At 47.3% G+C, this 17,634-nt stretch overlaps 1 protein-coding gene across 1 annotated transcript in view; it reads left to right on the top strand.

The window, feature by feature from the left end:
• The window catches only part of Tmem178b (transmembrane protein 178B), a 351,038-nt gene that overhangs the window by 304,039 nt on the left and 29,365 nt on the right, over nt 1-17,634 (top strand). The window contains exon 3 of the mRNA XM_076832497.2: nt 7,140-7,277. Within this exon, the coding sequence (XP_076688612.1) occupies nt 7,140-7,277 (138 nt within the window). The remainder of the gene's footprint in view (nt 1-7,139; nt 7,278-17,634) is intronic.

The following is a 17,634-nucleotide window of genomic DNA, read 5'->3' as shown; positions in this document are numbered from 1 at the left end:
GTCCCATATGCACAGGTTTGGGTAATTGTTACAGGGTGGCATGGTGATCTCATTTTGCAAATATTTGTTGAGCACCTGCTTATGTCAGGCAATGTGCTAGAGAGTAGGAAGACAGCAAAAAGCAGACATGAACATGGCCCGGAACCCGCTGGAATTTATTATAATTGCACAAACAAGTAATTATAAGAAGATTTGTTAGTGATGTCAACCAAGTGCTACAGGAGCCCCAGTAACTGGTTCTTAGGGGCTGCCACAGTATCACAGAAGCCTCTCGGAGACATTTGCTTTTTGGGAAATCTTCAAGGATAATAAAAGCTTGCCAAATGAAGGGTGCGGGGAGCCATGATAAGAGCATGGAGTCTTTGTGAGGGAGGCAGGGAACTGCAGTGGGGAGCTGGAGAAGGATGGAAATGCAGGGGATGCAGAGGAACATTCCAAAGGGCTTTTGAGGGATCAAAACCTGACATCAGGCAATTTCTTGTGGAAACCTAAGAACTATTTTATTTTCGCATAAAAATGATTCCTTAAATAAATAACCAACTTAGCCTCTAGAAGAGAGTCCTAGGTAAAGCCTCCTGTCAGATACTTTATCATTTCTGCTTTTCTGGACAGAAGCACTGACACCTTCCCAAGAGCCGTCATCAAACCCCATTTCCCTTCCTGCTCGGTGGTGTGGAGCTTGCTGCCAGGGCCCAGGGGTTCTGGCCCAACAGCCTCTGTGGCCACCAGCACCTCTGCTGTTAGCTGCGGTAGCCTCCAGCTGTTTTGGTCCTTGAGGACAGGCAGCACCAACACTCAGGGGTGGATGCATTTCTATATCAACAACAAATAAATAAAACCTACACCCGGACCTCTCCAGATACCTGAAAAGCAGAAGAAGACGACTCGCTCTGGGTATCAAGTCCTTGGAGGATGCTCCTCAGTTCCTTCTGTGGTCAGGTGCAAGGGAAGGAGCAAGTGAAAAAGCGAATTGCTTTCATTAAGGTGACTTCCATTTCTGTCCACATTTCTATACCTTCAGCATTGTTTATACATATTAATTTGTTTAATCCTCTTAATAACTTTTTGAACTAGGTAATCACCACACACAGATGGGGAAACAGATCCAGTGGGATGGACTAATTTGCTTACATTTCTGTGGCCAGGGGCTGGAAGAACCAGGATTTGAACAGGAGCAGCCTGGTTCCTTGCATTCCCACCTGTTATATCACTGTATGGTTCCCCAGGATCAGAACCCCACTTCCTTCAGAGGTAATGACTATGCAATGATGTCCTGTGCTTTGAGTCGGCCTGTCTTGGGGTTGGTGCCATAGCTCGACAGTTTGTTGCAAACCTCTCTACAAAGAGCTGTGATCAAACCCTGTTTCTCTTCCTATTCGATGATGTAGTGCTTGCTGCCAGGGCCACCAGCACTCTGCCCTCCAACAGAGTGACCTTGATTCAGAGGGGACTGATCACTTGGTGAATGGCTGTTCAGCCCTCCAGGGTAGCCAACCCTCGCCCACCCTTGTAGCCAGGGCTGTCTGCCTCTGTGGTGAAGAGTGGAGAGGGGCCACTGTGGCCAGCAGAGGACCATGGCTTGGCATATAGCTGCAAGCAGCCCTCTGAGCTCTTACTGCTGGGGCCATTAATACTGCGCTACCTTTTCTAGGTCCAGTCATTACCCTCGAAGCAAGGTCTAATGCACACTTACCCTCTTTTCTGCTTTTTTTTTTTTTTTAAAGAGAAAAAAATTCCAATCATCATCATTTTTCTGTGCAAGGTCTTTAAAGAGCAAATAGAAAGACATTCAGAGCCCAATATATATTTTCCTTCTCTAAGTGATGTTTATTTAAATGCAGATATCCTGGTTTCCCATGTAGAGTTGCAAGCAATACCTTTCAATTTAAATGTTAATAGGAGTGTAAACTTCAAAATCAAAATTTTTCCACAAGGGAGAAGTGCTTTTTCTGGCTCTGTTTAATGGTTCTCCTTGCCATTCCTCCTCCACCCTCCCTCATTAGCAACCTTCCTCTGCCCACTCCTTTCCGCCGTGCTGAACCAAATTCAAAAGAGTTTAGAATGCACCTTTCTCATTTCAAAAATTAGAATGTTAAATATTAGGGTCATGGAATACAGATAATGGACTCAAACCCAACCCGACTGGTGAGAAGATTTTTTCATCTAGGCCTTTGCCTGCAGAGTCAAACTTAACGTACAAGACTCTTTCCAATGGGATTACTTAGGCTAGCCCCAGGAAGTATTTTTCCAAATCTTCAGAGTTAGGTTAATTAGGGTTTTTTTTTCCTTTTTCTTTCCTTTTTATTTTTCTCCTTCTTTTTCCAGAATGGCAGGAAGGGGTGGGGGAGAGAAATACAAGCTATGTACTGAGAAATCACAGAGAATTAAATGGTCATTCCTTACTCCTCAAGAGAGAAGATTGACACGTAGGTCAAGGCAGGTGGGCCGCATTGGTGCCATCTGCATGTGGCCATCCACAGACAGAGTGGCAGCTGGGACTCACTCCAATGCGAACAAAAAGCAACAGATTTTAAAACAATGGAAAAAATGTACAAATGCCTCCAAGTTCAAATATGAGGTATAATACCTTCCTACGAGCTGTTGGACCAAGATTTGTGTGTGAATGTAATATCTGGCTTCATCTTCCTTTTCTGCATTTCCTCATTTTCCTGCCATTTTTCAGCAGTTTGTAAGCCTCCTTAAGTCTTTTGGAGCACGATAGGACCATTAATACGTGAGTTAGAATTGAATTTATAATATAAACTTCATAGATTTTGATTCCATTACTTTATTTCAAGGTATTGTTTTTGTTCTCCAGCTTGTCCTTTTTAATAGCATTCTGTTTTTATTTCATGGAGGCAATATCTTTCTGCTGTCGTCTCTCTGGGGATGTTAATAATAATTTTGAATGATGTTTTTATTCTCCCTGCAGAGTTTCCCACGTTGTTTCTCCCCAACTTGTAGGCTGTTCTCAGATATCTGGAGATAATTGGTTGTGTGCTCGTGTTTAAAAGCGGGGTACTAAAGAGCTGTGTAGGAGCACTGGGCCAGCTGGGGAATCCCCAGACAACTTAGGGCTTCATTATAGAGTGGTCTGAGGGCATGCATGGGGCAAAGGTCACTCTCAATCTCTGGGGGAGGGCAAAGGCCTGGGAGCCAAGGTGGAGGAGTTAGACTCTCAATGGTGAGGTTCAATGTCAAGTGTACACATAGTCAAACACCTCCTGAGGGTCTGGTTGTGAATTTCTTGTCCAGTACCTTGACCCCTAACTGTGCTGGTTCACTCTCATCTGAGCATGTTGACCCCATTCCTAGGTACTCTGTTTTATGTCCCTGGGGGTGGGGGCACAGAGGTGTCCCTCAGTGGTCAGGAATCTAGGAATCTAGTTTCTTCTCCAATAACCTCCACCAAATCCTTGTTTGCTCTCCCTCCCCTGTGCTTGACTTCATGATCCCAAGAGACCTTCGTGAACCTTTGGGGACTCTGCAGGTGGGTTTTCAGCCTCCTTGATGTTGGCTTTAGATTTGGCCTTTCCACTAAGTAGTTATGGAGTCTGTCAACTCCAGAGCTTCAATTGTGATGGTCACAATTTCTTTCTGAATGTTTTCCCCCATCCTTGTGAATTTCTGTTTTGTTGTTGTTGTTGTTGTTTTTTTAAAAAAAAAAACAATTCTCCTAAAATGGTTTGGGAGAAAAAACTGCTAGATAACATTGATTCAATGTGTTATTGTAACCAAGCAGGTCTTTAATTCCATTTTTTATTTTATTTTATCATCACTTAATAATACGGTTGTTGATTCTTCTTGTCGTTCACTGCTTTTGAGACTGTCAATAAATCATCTAACATCTTTGGATCTTTCCTTCCTCATCTGTAAAATAGGAACATTTCTTATCCTACCTACTTTATGAGGTAGTGCCGCAGCTTGCTGAGTCACTCTGTAGGTCTGAGGACAAAATAGCCAGCTGTTCGAGCACAGCTCAGGCAAAATCAGACACACAGGGGGATGTGGGGATCTTCCTGGGTCAGTGAAAGTATCCTGCTATCCTGCGGGGCCTCTGGTTTCCATCCTTGTTTCCAGATCAGTAACTTAGCATAACCCTAGGCTTCTGTTGACAAATCCCTGCGGGAGACAGGTTAGTGTGTCTAGTCTGGGTAAAAGGGCAGCAGCGCCCCCGCCCCCAACAATCCCTCTGGATCCCAGAGAACTAGTGATGCCCCAAAGTTTTGGAAGAGGAATTATTCTCTCCATTTCCCGCCTTTCTGCTTCCCCCCTGTTTTCTTCTAAGTAAAACACTTTGCTCTCATCTTCCAACAACTCTCCCCTTCCCCCTTTTTATTTGTATTTGTCCTTTTTACCTATCCATGATAGTAGAGTGTATTTGACATACTTTACATACACAGAGTCTGACTTCCCATTCTGTGGTGGTACATGATGTGCAGTTAGACAGGTTGTGTGTTCATATAGGAGCAGAGAAAAGTTATATCCAGTTCATTCTACTGTCTTTCCCGCTCCTTTCCCTTCATTCCCCTTTGTCTGATCCACTGAACTTCTGTTCTTCCCTCGCCAGCCCTTATTGTGAGTTAGCATCCACATATCAGAACATTTGGCTTTTGGGTTTTTTGGATTGGCTTATTTCACTTAGCATGAGAGCCTCCAGTTCCATCCTTTTTCTGATTAGCATTTCCCATTTGTTTTCCTGCTCGGCCTGCCTTTCCATCCATCTTTGGACAAAGTGTGCTGACCTGATGTGACCCATTGTCCACTTAATTGCTCCTGCATATCTGCAGAGTCTGGGGGGCCAGTGTAGGCCTTCCAATGAGCATAGCCAAGTGAGAGTCCATCTTGCAGCAGAGAGGGGCTCAATAGAGCTAGTGCAGTCAAAGGGAACAGGATCCCCTGTCCCCAAACCCTTCTGTACCAAGGGAAGGGCCCAGGAGAAGAATGTGCTGACCTTTGACATCTCCTGTGGAAGAGGGTATAAACCTCCCTTTGGGAGGTTGGGAAAACCAGCTGGCCTCTCTTCCCCTCCCCACCTCCTCCTTGCCCTTGAAGAGTAGAGAGTAAAGAAGCATTGGTTACACAGAGTATCCTGTTTCCAAGAATCAATCCAGTTGGATCCATGTGTCTAATGGGCGCCTGTGGGGAAAGGAGGCAGCTCAGTCCCTGTGGTGAACAGAGGGTCTGGGGGTGAGTGCATCTGGACAGCTGGGAGAGAAGGGACAGCTGCGGGTGGGTGAGTCTGTAAATAGGACAGCCTCTCCGGCAGGAATGTTCCTTCCCTCTTCCCTTACTTTGGGCTGGCTGTGGCTGACTGCACAGGAAGCTGGGCTCACGTTTTAGCATTGTAATCAAAGGATGCTCCAACAAAGCTTCACATGACTCATTTGGTGACAGGAGCAATCAGTATGGTGCTGCATGGTAATTTGGCATCCTTGGCAATTCCCAGAGGTGACAGTAACAAGTATTACTTCTGTGTGGCTGGGACAGGCATGCAGGTCAGCCCTGGAAGGTAAAGGAGTCTCCGTCCCCAACACACATCTCCCTCCTAACCAGCTTCCCCCCTGGGCTGGGGGTCAACAGTGTCTGATCCTCCATGTCAGGAAGAAAAGACCAGATCTCGGGCAGACAGAGGAGCCTCAAGTTAAACTCTGCCGGGGATCTTTTTGTTTGCTCTGGGTTCTCCACAGAGTGGCTGGAGAGGGGGAGGAGGGGAGGGTGGGCTTCCTCATCTCCCTCAGGAGGTAGGCAGACCCCAAGGGATTCCCTGCAGAAATCCTGAGGGCATTGGTTTCTCAGGGGTGGGAAGAGATGGGTGTGCTGGAGGTGTGTGCTCCTATCAGGTGGTGGTGACATCATTTGCTTTTGGTGTCTTCCCTGCCCTGCTCACACATCGCCCTTTCTTTGAGAGGAGACTGTCCTGGGGTTCTCCAGGCTGCCCTGCATTGTTGGTGGGTGGTGAGTTGTGCCCTGGGGCAGAGGTGGAGAAAAAGGCTTTGCTCTGCTTTGGAGCCCAGTGGGGCAGGCTGGGCTGGTGTCTGAGCTCCCTCACAGGCAGGTGAGAAGGAGCTGTGAGTGGGTGTGGGGTGGAAGGAGCGGCCAGCAAGACAGGGGTGGGGTGCTTCCCAGGAGGAAGTAAGAATCCTGGTTCTAGGGATGGAGTGGGAAGAGTGGGAAGTGTGCTGGGGAGCAGGCCCATCAAGAGGGAATGTGGCAATGGCTGTGGTCAGCTCTGCAGACTGGAGGGCAGAGCCAGGGAGGACGCCCAGCTGAGCAAGGGGCTGAGTGACCAGCTGAGCTATGGCAGAAGCTCTGCCCTCTCCCTCCTGCTGAGAATGCTGTCTTTCCATCTGTGTCTGTGGACTGCATCTGATGGGTCAGGGAGGCCTGGAACAGGGAAAGTCCTGACCCTGAACACAGAGCTGACCTGAGGGTGGAGGGGTGGAGGAACTGAGAAAGGGGACTGCTCCAGGGGCCCAGACAGAGGGCAGGCAGTGTGGCTCTCGCTCTGCAGCCAGACCAAGCCATGGAGCCAGTTTGGAAGGGAAGGAAGCCCCTAAATCAGCAGCTTCTCCTCCCAGCAGCCTCTCAGAGAGACTAGCAGACCCTGGCAAGAAGGGAGGCAGGCCTTGGCAGGGGCAACCCGACTGTCAAGGCCCTGCTCAGCTTCAATAGCCCATCTCCTGGATTCTTACCTCTCTGAGAGGCTGACAAATACTGGGTTGGCCACATGGGTCTGAGTTTGAGTCCCTGTTCTGTCAGTAGTTACTACCTGCATGCATTTTAGCAAGTTGTTCCTATACAGAGAAGGGATTAAGTCAGCACTTGTCTCTGGAAGTTGAGATAGATGCACGGGGAGGGCAGCACTGGCCTGGCACAAACGAGATGTCTAAACAATGACAACTGTATTATGATGAGCTCTCCCTGTGCCTAGCATATTTGTGCACAGGTCAGAGTTACCATGGGGGGGACTCTCTCCTCTGCCAAGGATGCTGGGTTACACAAACCTGTCTGAGAAGAGCAGGTTGCCTCCTTCCTGTCCCCGCCGTGCCCACTCTCCTTCCTACCCCAGGGCTAGGGTGCTCCTGACTCTGAGTCCCAGGCTTTGATGCTGACTGCTGCCTTCCTGTTCCCCACAGACCTGCGCAGAATGACGGCCGGCTTCATGGGCATGGCGGTGGCCATCATCCTCTTTGGCTGGATCATCGGTGTGCTGGGCTGCTGCTGGGACCGAGGCCTTATGCAGTATGTGGCAGGGCTTCTCTTCCTCATGGGAGGTAAGGCCACAGGTGTGGGGATGCGGTAGGGACAAAAAAGGACCTGGTTCTTGGAGTTCTGGGAGAGAGTGAGAGGCATGGAGGACAGCCATGACTTGACAGAGCTCTTCTCCCTCACTCCTCCCTTGGCTCAGCAGACGTTCTCTGAGTTCCTCCCTCCCACTAGTCACTGAGCCAGCTGTTGGGGACACAGAAGCAAAGAAGACACGGTCCCCCATCCTGTGGGGAAGGGGTCTGCCTGCTGTGGAAGAGACACACTCTGGTATGAAACTTGTGTTATGGCAGATAGAGGTCTGGGACCTGGAAGAAGCAGGAACCTAGAAGGTGCTTGGGCATCTTAGACACCTGGGCCTTGGGCTTCAGTGTGGATGAAGGAAGCGGGTGCATTCTGGGCCGCTAGCTTCCTCTCCAAGTGCCTATGTTCATCCTTGACTTATGGTCTTAATTTCCCCCATTTACAATGAGGTGGTGTGGGACAGGGCTACACACTCTCTTACCTCTGTCCCCCTTACTCTATTATTATCACAACCATAGAGCCAACCATCGTTCCCTAAAAGGAGCTTTATGTCAGGAAGACTGCATAGCCATATAGGAATAGGTATCCTGTCTGTGAGCAGTAAAAGTTCATCCAGTGCCTACTTGTGCCTCCTGCTTCTCTGAAAAGCTAGAATGTGCTTTTTGGTCTCCTGGTTTGAGTGTCATCCAGTGCTACAGTTTGGAATGCTCAGAGAAAGGTAGTGGATGAATTGTGTGGACTTTGGTAGAGGGGAAATGGGCTGAGAGAGAGAATTAGTATTATTTGTGGGAAAAAAAAAAGATGAGTCTTACACAAGGTAACAGATGTCAGCTAGGTTGAAGGTATCCCACACGAATAAATGCCCGGCTCAGGTCTCTTTTGTGAATAGCCAGGTTCTGGGTTTCTGAGCAGAGGTGGGAGGAGGAGAAATGGACCATGCTGGTTCTTTATCCGCAGGTCGAGCTGGGAAAGGGAACTTGTCCTCTCGGTACACAGAGATCTCTGGAGCCTACTGAGCTCTGCTTTGGGGGGAGGAGGAGAATATTACAGGATCAGCTTGAGCCTGAAAGTTCCCCGTTCCCTTGAAGCACATGCTTCAAATTCGAGTGCCAAAGGAAAGAGGAGGTTCTCCAAGGAGAAATTCAACTTTTACATGGACCTCCAAATGTAAAAAGATAAAAGTGGAGTGGCTCTGTTTGTAGTGATGCCTCTCTCTAAGTCTTCTTTGGATATATAAAGACAGCTCCAGTAAAACAGGGCTTTCCTGAGGGTCTAGAGAGGGCTCCCAGGAATCCAAGAAAAGCTGAGCAAATAGGCCTCAGGCAGAGCAGGAATCCCCAGGGGTGGCTCTCTCTCATCTCCTCCTCTTTGGCTCCTGGGCAAGTTCTCCACTGTCCTCTTCCCTTCAGGTAGGCACAAGGTTCAGAGCTTGCCTAGGTGCTAAGCCTGGGGCCTTTCCGTTCTTGGAGAACTTCTTTCTGGGCAGCTTCAGTGAGCTTGCAACCAACAGCCAGATGCAACTGGCTAGCTTGTCCTTTCTGACCAGGCCACACATTGCACGTCAGACAATAAGCAGGTCAGAACTGGGTGACCGTGGATGGGCCAAAAGCTGTGACTGCGGTGAGGTCACTGGGACACCTCCCAAAGGGCTGAGGTGAAAGAGTGGGAAGCTTCCATCCACTGCTGAGGCGCTTCCCAGAAGCCTGGGGCTCTGGCAAAACAGTCTGAAAGCCCTGGCTAAACTTGATTCTGAGTCTGCAGCCCCTCCCTGCAGGCTGCAGAATGAGAGCCCTGCTTCCTGCTTGCCTCAAGTGGTGCTCACCTGCTGCATGTCAGAGCTGCCTGAAGAGTTTTCACAAAACACTGATACTGGGTCCCAAGCAGAGCTTCTGGTGGTCTGCCTGTGCACACAGAGCCAGGGATGGGTGGAACAAGTGAACCTTAGAGTACTTTCTAGCTCCAATATGGTATGCTACTAGGGACAACTGGTTGGCCAAGGCCTCTCATGAAATATATATATATATATATATATATATATATATATATATATATATATATATATATATATTTTTGATATATATATGTTACATGTGATGTGTGTGTGTGTGTGTGTGTGTGCATTTTTTTTTCTCTAGCCTTCCATGATTGTTCCTCTAAGCCTTATGCAACAAAAGATAGGGTGGTACTAATGGGCCTGTTATTGCTGGAAAGGCCATCCAAGCCCTGATTATGGTGGGGTGGGGGGCAGGTCAGTCAGCTTTTGTTGGAATCGCCCTGTATTTTTAAATGACAAAACCATACTTTCTGATAGGGTCAGTGTGACAATGAGCTTTCAGGATCTGCTGTTACAGCTCTTTCTTGATAATTGGGGGCCATCGAGGCCAGAGTGAATCCATCTGACCCAAAGGCTGCCTAGGCTTCTCCTTCACCCTAGAGCTTTGTCATCCATGACCCTAGGTAAGCAGTGTCTTCCTGCAAGCAGCCAGGAGGGAAGTGGTGTCCTCATGCTCGTGGATACCTTCAGGCCAGGCAGTAACAGAAGGGGCTAGAGAACAGAGCCATTAACTGCTGACCCTTGAATGCTGCTCTTCTTTGGAAGATGAAGCTGGGGAAGTGGGGTGAAGGCACTCTCATCCTTCTCAAATTCGAGTCCTTTCCAATTGGGGTAGACACAGACCTGCGAGTCCAGATGCCCAGGGAAGCTGCCATCTGCTGACCCATGAGCTTGACTTAGTTGGGAACTAGGAAGGAAACAGACCCAGGCAGAAGGGTGGTGCCTCCATGCCCTGATCAGCTGTGAGAGCTAATCTGAGAGGCTGGATGCCAACCCAGAAGTGTGGCCTGGAACCATAGATCCCCGTATGTCAGAGACATGTCAGCACCAACCCTCTGAGCACCTCTAGGGGTTAATCTCCCATTGTCAACCTGCTGAAGAACTTGAACAGCAAGCCATCCTCTATAGCCACCTCCCAGACACAGCAAAGCATCAGTCACCAAACTGCAGGTGTTTCCCACAGAGTGAAACAAAAAGGCCCCACAGCCTAAGCTTTCACCCAGGTTGGGGTTTCACAGTCTGCAGCTGAACACAGACAGGTGCCCAAGGGCTCAGATCGGGCTGCAAGTGGGATGAGCAGGTGGGGACTACCTGCAGCAGCTTCTGGAGCTGGCCAGGCATGGGTGTGGCCAGCAGGAGGAAAGGAAGCAGCAGCAAGACTGAGAAAAGGACATTTGGAGTGAAGAATCACAGATGGAATTGCAGGTGACTTTTAGGTGAAGCTGCCAGGGCTAAAATAAACACGGAAGAATCTATTCACAGCCCCGTCTCCTTTCCATAGGAAGCCGGGCCGCCTGCACAGGGCACTTCTCCGTTCAAGGTTTCACTGTTTCTGGGTTAAAGAGAGGGCACCTGGCATCCCATGAAATAACTAGCAACAAATTGTTTAATTAATGCTCAACCCAGAGGAGGTAATTAATTAAGCAGGGCAACTTTGTCAAGCCTGGAGGCTGGGGTTGGCCGGTGGGATCCAGTTTCCCTTTTGGCAGAACCTCCAGGGAGGATCTAGCCCAGACTGGCACAGCACCATTTGGGTGGCAGCAACTGTCCTGATGATTCATCAGTGATATGCAGAAGCTCAGGAACAGGATGACACAGGGAAAGACTGCAAGCTGAGGAGGCATGTGACGGCTCTGGTCACTTGTGATTCCCTTGCTGGTGTAGCTTGTGGACTCAGGTCTGGCCAGCCAAGCCATGCCCCGCCCTAGCAAGGGCCCTCCACACCCCTCCTGCTGGAAGTGTTCCATCTGTTCTCTAGGCTAATGCTGGAGCCTCTACCTGGCTGCTTCAACTCCACTCCAGCTACTCTGGGATCAGTCCTGCACAGAGAAGTTAGCATCACTTCAAAAAAAAAAAGAAAAAAGAAAAACAACAATAAATCAAATATCCTTCTCTTCTGCTGTCAATAGTCCAATGGCTTCCAGTTGAACTTAAAAACCCAAATTCCTTACCCTTCTTTAAGGGCCCTTTATAATCTGGCTGATACTGCCTCTCGGACCTCCTTTCCTGTTCCTTCCCCTACACTCATGCCCCTGCAGCCACACGGACTGCCTTTCTATTCTGGAACACACACTGGCTGATGCCTTTTTCCATAGAGCTTCCCCCATAATACCTCATGAATGGCTCCTCCCCCTGATTCAGATTCCAACAGGAAGGCTCCCCCTCAGAGACAGCTCCCTTGACCTCCCATGAAGACACTGAGGGACGCTCTACATTTTAATTACTAAAATTTTCTGCAGCACATTCATTCATTCTAAAATGTTTGTTATTATATTTTGATTTTGGGTTAACTTTATTTGGGCAGCTTAAAACTATAAATGCTTCTATGTCAAAAGTTGTGTGGATCCGAATTCCATGCCTGGCTTAACCGGGTTTTCTGTTGAGGATCTCACAGAAAGAACTATGATCAGAGTTGAAGCTGGGGCTGGGCCTCATCTGAGGTTTGAGGTCCTCAGCCAAGGCTGTCATGTCAGTGGGAGAATTCATTTCCCTGCAGCTGTGGAGCTCGTAAAAGTTTATTTATCCAAGACGGGCAAGAGAGGGAGTCTCCTACTTCTGTCTCTAACCTCTAGACCCTCTTTAATTAGAGACCCTTAATTTTCAGAACAATTTTAAATTTAGAGAAAAAAGTGAGCGGATAGTCTAAGGAGTTAAGATTTTACCCCTACCCCTGTGTCCAATGTCTCCTTTATAAACATGTTACATTAACATGGCACATCTGTTATGATTAATGAATAAATATTGGCATATTATTATTAACTGAAGTCCATAGTTTACTCAAAGTCCCTTATTCTTACCTGATGTCCTTCTCTGTCCCAGGCTTGCATCCACTCTGCATTTAATTCTCAAGTCTCTTTAGGCTGCTTTTGGCTGTGGCAGTTTCTCAGACCTTCCTTGTTTCCAATGACCTTGAAGTTGTAAAGAGCACTGGGCATATTATAGGATGACCCTCAGGCTGGGACTTGTCTGATGTTTTTCTTATGATTAGACTGAGTTGTGGGTGGGGGGTGGTGGAGATCGCAGAGGTAAAGTGGCATTTTTATCACATCATTTCAACATGATTTATGACTGTGGATGTTGCTGCAATCACCTGGTAGAAGTCGTGTTTGTCAGGTTTCTCCACTGTAAAATTATTCTCCTCCAAACTATATTCTTCAGAGTGAAGTCACCATGTAGCCCACACGTGAGCAGTTAAGATGGAGTGCTGGGACGCAGATCCTCCACATCTCCACATCTCTTATCCACATAAATTATCTGCAATTATTCTCATGGGAGATTTGTTTCTTCTCCACTTATTATTTTTTCTTTCATGTACTCATATCTGTGTGGGTTCATGGGCATTTGTTTTGCACTTCTGTTGTGACCCAATACTGCCTTATTTTGTTTCATCTTTGGCCATTGAGAGCCCTTTCCATTGGCTCTTGTGCCTCTTTGACATGTGCCCATCAATGTGGAGTTTTGGTTTCCACTGTTTTTGTTGTTTGTTTGCTTGTCTGTATACTTTATGGCACTTCGAGGCACTCTAGGCTCATCTTGTGTATTTCCTAGCCCAGTTCTAGAAACAGCCATCTCTCCAAGGAGCCCTCTTTCTTTTTATTGGAGAATAGAATGGTGTTAGAAACCAAGATCTGCGTAGTAGGCATCTGAAATGGTTTTGCCATTCTGGGTTTGTTCATTTTCTCTCTCCATGCTCTAAGATGTAAGCTCCATGAACTTCAGAGCCTCATCTGCCTTGGCAAAGGGACACCTCCACAAAGGCATCTCTAATATTGAGAACAGGGTCTGTACCTTAATAAATCTTTGTTGGATGGACACATTGAAAAAGTGAATGATCAGCAACAAACAGCAAGTGTTCTGCTTTTGTCTTGATAGAGCAGGTATTCTTCAAGGAAGCAGCCTCTTATCTATAGTTCCTGATCTTATCATCTCCACTTCCCTGAGATTCCTCTTCCTCTTTTTATCTTTATTTGAAAGGTCCTAGGGTCTGTCTTCTTCTGTCAGGAAATGTTTCAAATTTCTTTTGGAGGTAGAGTATGAATTACACACACTCATGAAGAGCTTCCTGTCTTTTACCTGGAGTCATAGACTATTAGACATGGAAGGGACTTTAGCCACCATCCAATTAGACCTCCTTGTGTTTCAGATAAGAATGGTCATGTCAGGTTGTCCTAGGTCACCCAGCTAGTGACTGGCAGAACTGGAACCCGACCCTGGCCTGTGACCCCAGCCTGAATTCTTGCAGCCCACCCGACTGACGCTGCCTCCAGCACCCCCTGTTGAAGGTCCCCGGGCCCCACTGAGCCACACTTCTTTCCACACTAGCCTGACTCCAGTTCTTTCTTCTCAGCAGGTGCCAGTGCACCCACCATCTCCCCCAACTTCCTGTGTACCCCTCATTGTGTCCCCTCCTTCCTTTTCCTCCTTTCTCGAAGGATAAAGGGGGCATATGCAGGAGCAGTAATGGGAAAAGGGAGTCATAGGGTTTCTCTTGGCCCGCCTGTGCTCAACGTGACCTTCTTGACCTTCCCAGTCAGTCTTAGGGAACAAGAAGAAGCTCCAGCTATTAGGTGTGAGTGATGGCAGTGATTTGCAAACCAATGACTCCACATAGCCAGCATCTGTAGCTGCTTCACCGGTTCACCAGAGAGCAGAGAGCTGAGCAGTGAACCCAGACACTCCGCACAGCACCCCACAAAAGACCTTGATGAAGACCCAACTTTGAAAATCTACAACCCGCAAAGGAAAAGTCCATGGCGATGTTTTATTTGAACAGTAAAGTGATTTTAGGGTGGAAGAAATTAGAACAAGATAGAGATTTCCTTGTGGGGCTCCTCTTAAGCCCTCCCCAACGTTGTTCCTAGCTCTGGCCCTACTTAGAAGCATGTCTGGTAAGGTAAGGAGGCCCTAAGCTTGAAATTGGGCCCCTAGATCATGAATTCATGATTCACGGGTCAGAGGGGGAACCCAGGAGCTAAGGACCTTCCTGGGCAAGGAGAATAAATTCAGCAGGTCAATGACTTTCCAAGACACAAAGCTGATGATAAATGGTAGTTGTTACTCTCATATATCTACCATAAGTAAAGCCCATTTTGATAAAGCACAGAAGTGTCCGTAATCTATCATGACCAAGCAAGGGCGACTCTGGCATAAAACCCGCCTACTTACCCTGCTAATCTGCTTTATAGTTCCATGTGAGACTTCACCAGAACATCACAACGCTTCTCTTGACTCTTTATCTTACAATCTTTCAAAATGTTAAGCAGAGTTTTATAAGCCCCTTTATACCCTAGAATACACCTTGCCCCTTGAAAGGTTTATATTTGGATATTTATTGGCATTTGATACTTACATTTAAAGCAATCCCAGAGGGGAAAATTATGTCAGTAAGAGACATTTGGGGGAGGGAACACATTATTAGGAGATTAGTAGGTGGCATCTGGGTTTAGCTCATGTCTAGTCAGTGGCCAGGATCGGCCATTCAGCAACCCAAGCAGCCAGAGGGCTTCATTTTCACCTTGAGTTGGAGAAGACCCAAGGAGGTTACATCCTTGCCACCCAGTGGGACCACCCCTGCTATAGATGTGGGCTTCAGAAGACAATTGTGAGCAGCTTTGAACCCAAATCTGGTCTGTGAATTCCATATCAGAACAACCTACCCACCAAACAAAAGCCACAATGCCACAGTTCTCTAGAGCAAGGAGGAAATATCCAGACAGGACAGAGCCTGGGAGGAGAATGGGAGGATGTGGTGCATGAAGACATCCTACCCATGAAGAGCTTGTGTGGGAAGCCAGCCTTCATCTCATGTGGCCCTTGGCACACCTGCCATCCCCTACCACCTAACTGGGGATTATAGTGCTTGTTCAGAAAGTAGAGTCACCCAGTTAAAAGTGGAAACTACAGATTTTTTTTCATGAAGATCTATTCCAGGACCAAAGGAGCTTTGGACTATTCATGTGACAGCAGAAAATTTCCTTATCTGCCTTTCATGCTTTGCTTCAATTTGCTCATCTATTAAAAAGGGCTAATAATAGTATCCAATTCAAGCATAGCTGTGAGAATTATAGAGTTAATTCATGTGAAGGGCTTACAATGCCCAGTGTTGTCCCCAGTAAATTTTTAGATATTATTATCTTAGCTACTGAGAAGCTTATTTTTTAAATAGCCCCCTTCGGTGACAGGCTGCTCTGAGCAGTCTCACACCAGCACTGCCAATGCCACACGCACCTGCAAGCCACGGAGATAAGAAAGATGAAATCCTTAGACAGATCACGTCTCCTAGGTCATCACTACCCTACTCATTCATTCTTCCATCCATTCTATAAATACTGATTGCCTGGTAAGTGACAGGTGTACAGAGGATAGAGTTCTCATGAAGCCAGGTACCATCTTCATCTCAATCCATATCTGTTGCAATTGTCCTCTTGCTTAACTTCTCACTTTCTAGTTGGAGAGACAGACAAAAGGCAAGTACCATAAGTAAGTGAGACAGGTTACGTGGTAAGAACTGTGGATAAAGAGGAGGCTGGGAAAGAGAGAGGGACGGTGGCATCATTGTAGTTGAGGGAAGTCCTCTCAGAAGTTGTATGAAGAGCAGCAGGCCAGAGGAAGACCTAGGGCAGGATCATTCTTGCAAAAAGAACCTTGAGACATGCAAGGAACCTGGGATAGGAAAGAGTTTCTTGGATCTGAAGAAGTTAAGCAAGAGGACAATTGCAATAGATACGGATTGAGATGAAGATGGTACCAAACAGATGGGCAGATCATGAAGGGCCTTGGATACCATGGTCAGGGGGTTGATTGATTTAGGGGGCATTGATCCCTGTTCTGTCCTGTCCTTTATTGCACAGATTGTCCTGAGGCTCTCCCCTGCGCAATATTCAGGATTCTGAGACTTTAACTCTGTACAACATGGCCACTTCCATTTTCAGTGAGAGGGGATCACTGTGTCCATGCCTTGGGTGACCAGGTTAGGGTTAGGGTGGTACAATGCACCCTCAGAAGGTGTTGCAGCTATGCACCCAGGAGCATCCCTCTGTGCCAACCAGAACTGGCTACATAATTTGAGGGGCCCAGTGCAAAACGAATACCACAACCCCTTGTTCAAACATTATTAAGAATTTCAAGAGTATAATTGCAGAGCATTAAAGCAAGAAGACACTGTACAGTCATATTCCCAGGAAGCCAGCTCAGCCTCCAGCATCTCCCAAGCACTCAGACACCTTGAGCCAGAACCCTGCAGCCTTCTTGCTGCAGGGGCTCCAGGGATCTTAAGATATCAGGTCTATTCTCTGTTCTGCTTATAGTTAATTCTCCCTCAGTCAGGCCAAGTCTGATGCTGTGATGACTAAATAATCACAAAAAAAACCCATGTGTGCCCTTTTCCTTATGACTAAAGCAGACTCCCCAAATATTGTGAAAACCACCTGTCAATAAGAGAAAGTTTTTATTTCTTATGTGATAAGAGAGAATGCCAGCTTGCAAAACTTTGAGGGATCTCAGAGGGAGGAGGGAGGACCAGGATTTTTTAAGAACTGCAAGTTTGGTTTAAGGCCACTATTTCAATGTAGGTATTTGGTTAAGGCTAGGTAAGAATAAAGTCATAACAATTGTCTAAGAATATATCAGTAACATCTAGGACTAACGGGAATGGCCAAGTGAGGATGTAGAAGCAAAGGGTTCAGAGAATCTTAAGAGGCACATAGTCTGTGGGTGCTTTTAGTAGACTTTAGGCTAATTAGGCCATTTATCTAGGCAGGACAGTTCCAGAGGTAGAATAGCAGAGTCACATGTCTGAATTATTGAGTGAATGCAGTCCAGCCTGGGACTCTGATACCCTGAGGCCTTCTCTCAGCCCCAGCAAGGTTCTGTCTTTCCTGGGATAGAATTAACACCACAGTGGCCTGGGTAGGAGTTCCTTGCTTCCTCCCAGTGGACAAGAGTGGGTGGCAGGGGGACAGGCAGGAGGAGAGGGGAGAGCAGGGCAACTGGACGACCATCTCCACTGCCAAGTGGTGGTTGAAGAAGAGTTTCTCCACCAGCCTGCCAGGGGAAATGAAAGCCCAAGAAGCAGTGGTGGTGCCACAGTGCTCTGTTGACTTCAAAAGACCCCCTCTCTGGGCCCTTCTGAGATGTTTTTTCAGAGATGTGCAAGTTTCAGAGAAAGGGAACTTGTCAGGCAAGCTTCTGACCCTTGAAACAAGTCATTTTCAACCAGAAAAATGCTGGTTGCTGGAGACCCCTCCTATTAGGCTTAACAGCTGCTTCCAGGAAGCAGTCAAGAGGGA

This window comes from Callospermophilus lateralis, chromosome 1, assembly GCF_048772815.1.
Source record: "Callospermophilus lateralis isolate mCalLat2 chromosome 1, mCalLat2.hap1, whole genome shotgun sequence".
Lineage (NCBI taxonomy): Eukaryota > Metazoa > Chordata > Mammalia > Rodentia > Sciuridae > Callospermophilus > Callospermophilus lateralis.
The sequence above is the reverse complement of the archived record's forward strand: the minus strand, read 5'-3'. Positions and strand labels throughout refer to the sequence as shown.